This window comes from Rhopalosiphum padi, chromosome 2 (genome assembly GCF_020882245.1).
Source record: "Rhopalosiphum padi isolate XX-2018 chromosome 2, ASM2088224v1, whole genome shotgun sequence".
Taxonomy (NCBI): Eukaryota; Metazoa; Arthropoda; class Insecta; order Hemiptera; family Aphididae; genus Rhopalosiphum; species Rhopalosiphum padi.
The window spans coordinates 23,995,307-24,008,448 of record NC_083598.1 but is presented as its reverse complement, the minus strand read 5'-3'; the positions used below and the strand labels follow the sequence as shown (position 1 = coordinate 24,008,448).

Below are 13,142 nucleotides of genomic sequence, written 5' to 3'. Positions count from 1 at the left end.
TTTTATGAATTGTCGAAATCAAAAATAATTTAGTTCAGAATTGTTGTAAGATGTTAACCATGTACGAGCACATACCAATTCGAGGAATAACAATTTTATTATTGACCAATAATCTTTTTAATATAGGTTTGTCGCAAAATTTACAGACAGTCAATATCCGTAAGTTAATACAATTTTTAATTGTATAAAATCTTATTATAAAAAAAATTTATTTTTGGCTAACTAAATCATAAAATACTAAATTAATTCCGGTATTCTAATAGTCTTTATAAATGATCGAACTAATGAAGTGGCCGAAGAAACTCTGAATGTGGCGTTGAATTATATTCGAAGAAATCCAAGAGTTGGATTGATGATCGATGGTTTATATTCTGTAAAAATTGGCGGAGACGATGCTTCAGCTATATTAGAAACGCGTATGATATTATTGATATTACATTTTAATAATATGTATTAAATTTACAAATCAATTATTTCCAAAATATTTATTTTTGAAACAATAATATTTCATCTTATTCATAAAATAACATAAATAGTAATAAATAGTATTCAACTTAAATTAATACTAATATATAAATTCATAAGGTTGAAAAAATCCTGACTTGATTTATTTGTTTAGTATATTTTGTATTTTGTAAATTTAATGTTTGTCTTCATATTTTCATTTAAAAATAATAAATACATTTATGTACTACCTATCTTATTATTGTAATTTGTGGGTAGTCTTTAAAATAATATAACATTATGTCAAATCATAAAAATACAAATAGGTAATTATTTTCATAAAAAAAGTGATTTACATATTACTAACAGCTATAATAATATGGTTTACTTAGAAAACTGATAAAGCTTAGTATCGTAAATACATAGTTAGCAAGTCAGTAGTTACAAGAATAAAAAAACTTAATTTAAATAAAAATACACTTTAGAAACTATTACATTATTACTGTTTTTACTTCAGAGATAAAAAGGAAAAGTATCCTTTTATTTTTCATCATTCCTTCTAAATTTTTTTCTTCATTATTTATGAGTCAATAAGCCTACAGAGACACACATTAAGCTTATTTATTACTATTTTTCAATTCAACCACTAGTTGGAATATGATTTTAACCTGCAATTCAACTTAAATAATATAAAAATTATGTTTAGTGTAATGGTTCATAATTTATTACTAAATTTAATTAAATATACTTGAAAAAATAAATAAAAACTGACTAATTATATACATACAATTATAAATTATGTATGTACTTTACCAATTAATACCTACCATTTATGCACAAATATTTTTCTTCTTTTACTTATAGTCTATCGGCCATTAATACCATACTGTTACACATCCATTTCTCCAATTTTCCCTATCAACTACTCATGTTTTCAAATCTTGCTCTCTGTTCAGTATGTAATTGTAATTCTATGTCATTTTTTTAATTTTATCTTTCCAATCTCAAACAGAATCTTTCAATTGGTATTTTTCCTAGTGGATTCTCTTCCATAATCGTGCGTAAAAGTTGGTTTTGACTTCGCCATCATCGTTCGTTCTGCCCACTGTAATCTTCAGCTCCTAAAAGTGTCTAATATATTTTATTCCTGAATAATTATAGTATTTTCTATAACTCGTTATTTTTTTTTACTCACCACTCTCCTGTCTTTTATGTACAACTACGTACTTAATAATTTATATATTCGTAAAAATTATAATTATAAATTTCAAAAAACTTTGTTTTGTCAAAATGAATGTCATAATAAACTATTTGTAAAACTGCTATAGCCGCATATTAAATGTATAAATACTGTTTATACTCATGAGCGCTATTTAAAAAATTTAGTTTGTGCAAACTATAATGCATCCATTCGCAACAATAAGCCACCACATCTGGTCATTGACACAACAATTAATGGAGTTGCATCAGAAGCTGTAAAATCATTTACTGCTGCTTTAGCATTACCCACTGTCAGTGCATCATATGGACAAAATGGTGATATAAGGTAATTGGTTTACTTTAATATTAATAAATTGTATAATATGTATTTATAATGTTAATTGTATTCCGAAAATCAATGTCAATGGAACTATATTTACCCAAAATAATAAATATGTTTATACCTAAGTAAGTAAATTACTGTTAAATATAAAAACATGCATCTGAGTATCACATTTCTAAAAATAGAATGATTTATTTGAATAGTTGTTTAAAAAGTGATTTAACTTAATTTGTGTATTTATTATCGTTCGGCGAGAATTAATTATATCTTAATTGCAACTTTTTCAAAATAAAAAAAAATAAAAATAATATTATGCAATTAAAAATATGTAAAACATTATCCGTTGTTTATCTTTTTAAGTTAAGAGAACTTATAATACTTAGATTCTTAAAACATTGTTTTATATTTAAATTTCTTATTTCAATATATTACTTAACTTTCAAAGTATTCCTAGCCAAAATAAGACATTAAACTAAAGCCTCAAACTAAAACCTCCAATAGTTTTAATCTAAAATAATAATGCTAATTGAATTTAAAATTTATTTTCTGAAAATAATTAAAAAACTTATTTTTATTTTTAAGGCAATGGAGAAATTTAGACGGAGAACAACAAAAATATTTGATACAAATTAGTCCACCTGCAGACCTTATACCAGAAATAGTAAGAAGTATTGTGGTAGCACAAAACATAACAAATGCTGGCATAATGTTTGATGATACATTTGGTATGTAAAGTAAAATCTGTATAAGGTATACATTAAAAATGTAATATGATATACAGAAATGAATACATTATTATTTTCAACGAGCATAGGTATATTAATATAAATAATAGTAAAAGAATATATTCTATAAATGCCTATATATGATGTATAATGTATATATTATATAAATAATACTTAGTTCTTACATTAGATCATTCTGAAATAATCATTAATATAAGGTCATAAAAACTAAAAAACATTTTTAAGTATCATATAATGTAATTATTTTTAATAAAATATAATTATAAAATAGAATAATTATATCACAAGATTTTAGTTGATGCAAAAACTTACAAACAATACTTTACGAATACCTACATTGCGATATTATTATTGCTTTTTAAAACTACAATTGGCAGGTACCTACTGTTTTGGACAAATACTGAATACGTTTTGAGTTTGCATATTAGTTTAACATTAATTTTATCAAACAAAAAATATATAAGTAATAAGTATACTTGAGTACCTATGCTCTAGGACAATTTTAATACATAATTTAAAATAAACATATAGATACCTATTATATTTTTATGTTAAAATAAATATCTATCTGGTCTGCTACAACGTATATTAGACGACTTTTATCATAAAAAATATATTCCATAATATTCTGTTAACTGAAAGCAATAGTTATTTTTGATCAAGTTAATGTCTTAAATACAGTGGCGTATTTATGGGGGGGCGAGAGACCCCCTCTGAAATAAAAAACACAACTATTTAAAATAGTGTGTCTCCTCCCTTCTTTCCCCTAAAAAAATCCAAGTATTTATAATCGACCCCCTACGAAATTAAAACCTATATATATGCTTAAATAATATAAATATAATAATGTTATGTGTTCTAGTAATGGATCACAAGTATAAATCGTTGCTACAAAATATTCCGACTAGACATATTATAGCTGCTATCGATGATACAACCAGCATTAAGCTACACTTGACTAGATTCCGTGATGTAGACATAGTCAATTTTTTTGTATTGGGAAAATTGTCAATCATCAAATCGGTTTTGGACCACGCCAATTCCAATAAATTATTTGGTCGAAAATATGCATGGCATGTCATTACACAGGTAAAATATACATACATAACTCAGACACAAAAAAAATGTATACGATGCAATGCATATTATTTAATAATCAGATGATTTAAATATACTGTGAGCAATATTTATTTTTTTATTTATACGTTATGCACTCAAACCATTTAAATAAAAATAAAAATAAATAAATAACAACAAATTTTAAAAATTGTTAACTTAAAAATTTCTGTAAATATATGACAACAATTTCAAAATAAATTAAACTATTATGCACTTAGTGCAAATATTATTAACTTTACAAAAGTTAACATTTCCTGTGAAATTTACGTAAGATCTATTTTGAAACTTTTAAACTTGTTTAATTTTTTTACCTCGAGTACCCAACACTGAGTCTGGCAATTTATAAATTTGTAAGATATTTAATATAACTTTAATGGTACTAAGGTGAGTAAAAATTAAAAGTTGTAAAGTTGTTTTCGAGTAGACTACCATGAATTTAAACCTGTTTAAATTGTTCTTATCTCAAATAGAATAAGTTGGCAATAAAATAAGACTAAATGTTTATATGTAAATGGTGTATGTGTCATGATTTGATATATCTGCTTACAACTCATTTATTATTATTCTAATTATTTTATAAACGAAATAAAATATTAGATATTATATTAGATTATATAGAAAATCATAAAAATATACACCCATACTTTATGAATTCTATGTTCACAAACATTTAAAATGAAATATGTTATTATTACAGAACGTTCAACACCGTCAGTAATAAATTGAAATACACTTAAGCTAATCATGGTTTTAGAATTTATTATGTTCGGTACTTTAAATGTATAAAATAATTATAAGAGATTTTAGCATCGATTGAAAAATTATTAAGTACACTAAATTAGAAGTTGAATCAAATATCTATTTTTTAAATAGGATAAAGGATCACTCAAATGTGGCTGTTCTAATGCTACAATTTTGTTTGTAAAACCCGAGCCGGATGCTGGAAGTCGAGAAAAATTATCAAATTTAAGAACTACATACGGTTTAACATCAACACCAGAGCTGAAAGCAGCATTTTACTTTGATTTTTACTATCGATCCTTGTTAGCAATCAGGTATACCAATAATATTCGTCAATCATTATTATACTCATTGTATGCATCATCTAACGATAAAATAGAACTATAAATCTATAAATTGTAATAACTATTAGTAAAATATTTTATCTTTAAATAATTATTAATATAAGTTTTATATTAAAGACTAAGCAGTGTCAATACATACGTATTGCGTATAGTGTAGTATAAATTAGAAGAAATTCAAACTAAAAAACATTGTTATTAAAGCAAGGGGTCTTCGACCTCATTTAGGCCACGAGCCACTATTATTTTTGTTTCGCAGGCCGCATTCGTAATACAAACATTAAATGATTAAAAATTTATTTAAAATACATGTCGTGCTTAAAACATGTTCACGGGCCTCGAATAAAGACGGATGAAAGATCCCTGTATTAAAATAATATTAAAATTTAATACGATTATCTAAAAATCTGTATAATAACGTTAAATTAACATTTAAAAATTTAGTAGTTAATATATTTTATAGATCAATGATGAACAGTGGCGAATGGCCAACTAATGTAACCTACACTACATGCGATGAATACAACGAAGAGAGTCCACTTCCAAGAAGAAATGTCGATTTAAGAAGATATTTAAAAGATGTGAGCAATTAAAAATCAAAATTTCTTTGATATTTTGTTTTATGTACTTACTAATCAAATATGTGTTCATAACGTTAAGATAATAGAATCACCCTCCTACGCACCATTTTTAATAGATACGAATGGGCACAGTTACGAAGAGTTTACAATGAGACTAGAAAAAGTTACAGTATTAAACAGTCAATCGGTTAGTGCTGAAAACGTAGGCTCGTGGAAGGCGAGTCTTAATTCACCGATCGTTGTAAAAGATGCCGCAAATATGACACATTTTTCCGCCGTCACTGTATACAGAGTAGTAACTGTGTTGGTAAATAATCTTTATAACTAAACAATATACACATTTTTTGGTTACACTACTCAGTAAAGTATAATGCATAGTACGAGTACATACGCTCTATTTATTATTGTTATTATTATTTTAAATAGTAATTTAAGCGTTCATATAATTTTGCATTTGTACTCGTATATAGTACATAATATTTGTTTCAGCAAAATCCATTCATGATACAAGTTGACGATGAAGATGGTAAAGGTGTAAAATTTAAAGGTTATTGTATTGATTTAATCGAAGAAATTAGAAAACTAATCGGTTTTGAGTACGAAATTTATATAGCGCCAGACAACAATTTTGGTAAATTTAAAAATATTTTGATAAAAAAAACCAAGAATTGTATTATATTATTGATATAAAATATATTTTATTTATTCAGGTAATATGGACGAAAATGGACAATGGAACGGAATGGTTAAAGAACTAGTCGAAAAGGTAAACATAATTTAAAATAATATCATCCATTATTTTTTATTGTACTTAATTCAATTGTTTTAGAGAGCTGATATTGCATTGGGTTCTCTATCAGTTATGGCTGAGAGAGAAAATGTTGTGGATTTTACGGTTCCTTATTATGATTTAGTCGGAATAACAATTTTAATGAAAAAACCACAAACGCCAACTTCGTTGTTTAAATTTCTTACAGTTCTTGAAAACGATGTATGGATGTGTATACTTGGTGCTTACTTTTTTACCAGGTGAATGACATAATATGTAACAAATCTATCAATACGCATATATATATATATATATATTTAATGTAGCTATCGATATTTCATAATACATAATATGCTATTTCATATGTGAACTCATGCTATGAATATTTTCCATACTAGTTTTTTAATGTGGATATTTGATCGCTGGAGCCCTTATAGTTATCAAAATAACAGAAATAAATATAAAGATGACGAAGAAAAACGAGAATTTAACTTAAAAGAATGTTTATGGTTTTGTATGACTTCTTTAACTCCCCAGGTAATACTTTTATTAATAATAAGTTATAATCAAGTTAAAACGAACAAAATAAATGTAAAAAAAATGTATTTCTAAAATGTAATATTACTATTTTAAATATAAAACTAATTATGTAAAAACTAAAAACAGTATCTAACTGTAAAATAACATTTCTATCAGCGAACAGTAGCGTTTACCGCTAAGAATCATATCCAAAACTTACAAACAAAACTCCCAACCATCGATTATTAAACAGATCACTCATAACTATAATCAATATCCAATGGTTATATAATAGCTTAAACAATAATTCTCTTTGGCACAAGTTATAAAATATTTGTCCAATCATTCCTCTTTTTCACGTTGATTTTATCAATCAAACCTCCCCGGAAAATCATATTTTCTTTCAACTATATACAAATAAAAGTACTAAAAATCAATTTTTCTTATGCAACTTATAAGTCCTAATCCAACCTTTAACTCTGCGTCCTAATGAGGTCAATATAAATCATTTTCTATTTCATCCGGCTTGGTTAATTTAGCTTCACAATTACTTAAATATTTGTTTATAGTTATTTCATTATTAAGTGAAATGTTTTTGAAAAATATTACCAATTATGCGATAAATTATCAAAATATACTAAATCTCGGTCATAAATGCAATAATAATAGGTATCAATTGAGTAATAATGGTCGTGTGTATAATTTCTCCTAATTTTATAACTCACCCCCTTATAGTCTGAATTGCATTTTTTGTCATTGATACTTGTAATTTAATTATAAAGACTTAACAATTGTTTTTATTTACCATTTTTCAGGGTGGGGGTGAAGCTCCCAAAAATCTTTCTGGCAGACTAGTTGCTGCCACATGGTGGCTTTTCGGATTTATAATTATAGCATCTTATACTGCTAATTTGGCAGCTTTTCTAACAGTTTCTCGATTGGACACTCCTGTAGAATCATTGGATGATTTGTCTAAGCAATATAAAATACAATATGCTCCGCTGAATGGTTCATCAGCAATGACTTATTTTCAGAGAATGGCTGACATTGAAACACGATTTTATGAGTTGAGTACCTACTAATAAATTTTTTTAATTATTAATATATCCGCCTGTTTAGTTAATAAAAATGTTCAATGCACTATTATAACAAATATATCTAATGTTACACATGACTTATTTTTTACACTTTTCTCATGAATAATTTTATGTTAACAACACTTTATTAGAGATAATTACCCATTAAGGCATTATTATGTCACTACTACTATACGCTCACCTTATTATAGTTTAAATAACAAATACTTATTTAAAACTTGTTAAAATGTTACATAAAAAACAGTTTACGTCAAAATACAAGTATTAACTATAATTGTATACTTATATTTTCTTAATTTTAGAATATGGAAAGATATGAGTTTAAATGATAGTTTGAGTGAAGTAGAACGAGCGAAATTAGCTGTTTGGGATTATCCAGTAAGTGACAAATACACAAAAATGTGGCAAGCAATGAAAGAGGCTAAACTACCTAACACTTTAGAAGAGGCCATTGAAAGAGTTCAAAGTTCTAAATCATCTAGTGAAGGATTCGCTTACTTAGGTATCATATTTTTGACCTAATGTAAACTCCTACACAAATAATCTTTTTACCAACAAATAAAACATACTGTAATCTCTTACACGGAATTTTTTGAAAAAAATCGTGTAATATCCTACAGTAAAACATTTTTACTCCAGTACACAATTTCGGAACTGAAAAGCTCAAAAAGCTAAAAATTAACATAACTAAATACAACTGATCTTAATTATATTAAAAGAAATGTTTATAATATGCGTAAATCTGTGTAACCACCTGTGTCTAAAGTATTAAAGAAGTTCGTGATACGATAAATTTAATGGATATTAAAACAAACCGCTTTGAACAATTTGTTTTATCAAATGATCAAGATACTTATATAATAATATTTTCTTGTATAAAAATTTAAAATTTCTCTGTTCTAGAGAAAAATATTATTTTACTGTACATATTATGGTACAAAATATTTTTTGCAGTTATTTACTTTTCATGATATTAAGAAACAAAATTATATACTTACCATTAGTTTTTGTTTTGCTTCCTGATAAAATAGCCATATTTTTTTTATTACCTATCATAATAATTTGTATAGGAATTTACTATTCCCCATATACGACACACTATTATATAAATTGAAATCGAGTAATATGTGCAATGCATTGGTATTCATAATACTAAAGTGAGAATATTATTCTATTTTAGGAGATGCCACAGACATTAGATATCAAGTAATGATAGATTGCCATTTACAAATGGTCGGCGACGAATTCTCTAGAAAACCGTATGCTATTGCTGTTCAACAAGGATCTCCGTTAAAAGATCAATTCAATAATGCAATTTTATTATTACTCAATAAACGAAAATTAGAAAAACTGAAAGAGACTTGGTGGAATCTAAATCCAGAAAGAATACAATGTGAAAAACAAGATAATCAATCTGATGGCATCAGTATCCATAACATAGGTCGTATATTTTTACTTGACACATTTGCGAGTTAAAAAAAATGAAAGCACGTTCGACGGGTCATAAAGCTGATGAGAATTCGTAAATAGCGACACCCTTTTTTAAAAAAAAAAAAATGTTCATAAACACATATTATTAGACTTAAAAATAATTAAAATACATTTTTTTTTTTTATCACACGAAGCGTCTTAGTATACCAGCTTTGTATAAGGTTTATCTTAACGCATAGTAAGATACTAAATTATGAATGAAACGTATTTTCATCAAATACATCCGTCAATATTAATCTTCTACCCACTTAAATGTACGTAATAAAAAAAACAAATAAGTTCAATAAAGAAAATAACCCAACAAAAGTAGGTATAGTTATATATAAACGAATTGGACGAACATAATAAGTATTTTCTGTGGAAATAGAATTTTTTCCACGGTGTGTTAATATTTTAATATTTAACATTATTGACTTTCAATATTTGTTCATACCAAACAAAATTAAACAAAATAAAAAAAGACTACAATTGTATACATTATTAAATTATATTCACACAGCGGCTATAAATATAACAATGTTCAATAAACTCCATAGATCTTACAGAGAAAAAAAATCATTTTACAACCATACTACAATATGAATATTCTGATTTTTAACTTTTATAACACATAAAAGGTATAATACATACATTTATTTTCAGACAAATACTAATTGTACACAACATTATAAATTATTTTTAGAGGTAAGCTCCTTAGGATCGGCATGGAAATGTCACTTAGAGCAACCCATAAAACAAAACTAATTTAACCTATTGTATACTGTTCAAACTATTCATACTTGATAATACCTGATTATTTATTTCAAGTTTAGTTCTATCTACAAAATAATATTCAAATATATCTAAAATCTCTATACTCGATTTTATATGTATCTACCCAATAATTGTTTTTTAATATATAAATAGTTAGGTACTTATTAAAAAATACAAACTGTGGTATAATTTTTGCGGTTCACGCTCATACTTCCTAAAACTTTATTTTGTATTTATATTAATAAATAAACTGTTATATAAAATAAGTATACCAATAGCTGTTAGGTAACAATAGGTCAATAGGTACCAACCTATTCCAACTAAACCTATTCAAATTAAAATGTATCTATCTACCATTTTTGTTTACTACAGGTGGAGTTTTCATTGTTATATTTGTTGGAATTGGATTAGCTTGTTTTACGTTAGCTTTTGAATATTGGTGGTATAAATATAAGAAAAGCTCAAAAGTTGCAAACACATTGAATCCTAAACAAATGGCAATGAACAGAGGTGGTGAATTTACGTATCCGGTGGTACCGACGCTTAATGCAACTTCTGGAATGAGATCAAGAAATATCATTCAAGGTTTTAGGTAAATACCTAACAGGATATTATATTTACAGTGATTGTTTTCCAAAATAAATATATTTGTAAATATTTTCCATTGTATAGATGCAATAGTGTGTAAAAATTTGATTTTAATAAGAAAAAATATTATATTTCTAGACGATCTGTGGGTCAGTCTTCGCCTAAACAAAAATAACGGAATCATGTATGTTTTACCTACTAACGTATGGAGATTCAATCAAATAGATATTATACATCACAATAACGTAGAAAAATTAATAACAAATAACACCAACTGCTTGGTATAATAATCAGAGTATAAAATATCTAAATTATATTATAAATTATATTGTTAGATATATATATTATATTTGCACCATTTAAATATTTATAATTTGTTGAGAAAATACATTTTTGTCAAAATAGGATATGGTTAGTGTACCATGTTTATTCCTTATTTTTTAAGCCAAAAATAATGTTAATATATTACTATTATAGGTATCTATCATTATTCATTACTTATTATTATTATTATTATTAATACATTAAACAGTTTCTAATAACACATATTTTATTTTGTAAATATTCTATTATAAGTAGGTACTTAAATAATATTTTTTGTATTATACATATTTATTTAGTTTAAGTATTTACATTCTAATGAACAATGAATAAAAACACTAACATATCATAATCACACATTCTCACATATTATTGTATACCTATAGAATTATATCACTGTCAGTCGTTGATACAAGTATACAACACATTATTAAATGAAGGGGACATCACACCACTCGTAATTAATCCATAAAAATAGTTTTGCATGGGACAAACTTACGGTGATTGTATATATTTACAGTAGCCTTACCAAACTCTTACCAAACATAATATAAAAAAAATGTATGTACCTATATGTTGTAGGGCTTTTATATTATTTTTAATTTTTTATAACTTATTAAATTCATTTGTATAGATTATTTTTTTTTTTGTTTTTTTCATTTGTTTACTAAAATGTATTGAATATTGATATAAAAAATACAAAAATGTTACGGCACACAGTTTAAATTATCTTCTATATTGTGTGAACCTTTAGTAAATGTATTGTAAATAATGTAAGTACTCGTAAGTTTATCTCGCGCTAAACCGTTTTTATATATAATCTCATTAAATATATTTAAAATTATCTTATAAGCTTCTTAAATAAAAAATAAAAGTATTAATTGTGAGGTATTTTTTAATAAAATAATAAATAAATAATTTTTAGTGAAACATTGTGAACTATAAAGTATAGAGGTTAGGAATTTTGTATTTGAATTAATTTTGAGTGAAATAAAGTTAAATGATGTTTTTACTTCAATGCAGTTCTTATTTTCTACATATTTATTAAAAAAAATCATATTTTAGATTCCGAGAGAAAAAGAAAAATTGGTTTTTAAATTTAAATGTTTACAATAATGTGTTTTTACGCACGTAAGTATGTCACCGTATGAAAATCTTTTTTTGATAGAATTATACTTCAATAGTTTTGTATGCTTGCCATTAGAATTTGAAATAAAACACAAATGGCTTATTTTTGGAATTAATTTTAGAAAATACCATGTTTTCTAAACTTTTGTATTAAAATCTATTTATTTTCCAGTGAAGGTTTTTCATAAATTATAGATAGGTACCTATATACTATAGTTATCAATGGAAATAGTACTTACCATAAAAGTAACCCTACCTAAAACTAATATATAATGCATATAGAATGTAAAAATAAGGACTGAAGTCTCATTCTTAAACATTTAAAAAAAAATTCTAAATTCTGATATAATATGCATATTAACATTGACCATAATGCATGTATATTTGATGTATTGCCCTCCTTATAATATTTTAAAGTTAGATATATCATGATAAATTCAAAAGCTTAACAATGAATAAGAAAAACCAATATACCAATACAATTGTATATGAAACCAGCTATTTCGTTGATTTAACTTTTTACTAATTTATAATGATTTTTACCTGTTTGGAGCTTATAGGTACATGTTTGACTTATTTTGGCGCAAATGATAGGTATTTTTTTTTGTCTTCGATGATTTTATCATATTTAGCCGCTGTAAACTATTCACTAGAAAAAAATATTTCATATGTGCTATAAATTATAATGTATGTAAAAAACGAGGAATATGCCCTTTTACATGTTATTTCTTTCAAATCATCCATGTAAAGTTTATGCATAATATATTATAATTTATAAACAAATTAGGTACGTTTATATACTTTATGATATTTGCTTAATAAATATAAGTACCTACGTATGTACATCGTCCAAACTTCAAAATCAATTCTCGCCAAATTTGAATGAAATAATATAACATCTTGGTAGTTTACATTCGGTTTTGGAAGTTTGGAACTCTAGTATAATAGAGCCATCTAGTAA

The 13,142-nt window shown here is 25.4% G+C and overlaps 1 protein-coding gene across 1 annotated transcript; it reads left to right on the top strand.

Annotated features, from left to right (window-relative positions):
• The first annotated feature begins 50 nt into the window (after positions 1-50).
• On the top strand, positions 51-11,858 carry LOC132922868 (ionotropic receptor 25a). Its single transcript, XM_060986589.1, has 17 exons — positions 51-159; positions 264-416; positions 1,831-1,990; positions 2,570-2,712; positions 3,596-3,822; positions 4,726-4,907; positions 5,398-5,515; positions 5,595-5,822; positions 6,005-6,146; positions 6,226-6,281; positions 6,345-6,544; positions 6,683-6,821; positions 7,619-7,869; positions 8,203-8,402; positions 9,081-9,341; positions 10,517-10,736; positions 10,871-11,858. Exons 1-17 carry the CDS (start codon positions 51-53, stop codon positions 10,905-10,907), a joined length of 2,826 nt encoding a protein of 941 aa, XP_060842572.1. The 3' UTR covers positions 10,908-11,858.
• Positions 11,859-13,142: the final 1,284 nt, after the last annotated feature.

Coding starts and splice junctions, on each gene's coding strand:
- LOC132922868 (XM_060986589.1), top strand. CDS start 51: ATGTTAACCATGTACGAGCACATACCAATTCGAGGAATAACAATTTTA. Junction 5,516..5,594: donor TAAGAAGATATTTAAAAGAT/GTGAGCAATTAA, acceptor CATAACGTTAAG/ATAATAGAATCACCCTCCTA. Junction 6,545..6,682: donor GGTGCTTACTTTTTTACCAG/GTGAATGACATA, acceptor TTTCCATACTAG/TTTTTTAATGTGGATATTTG.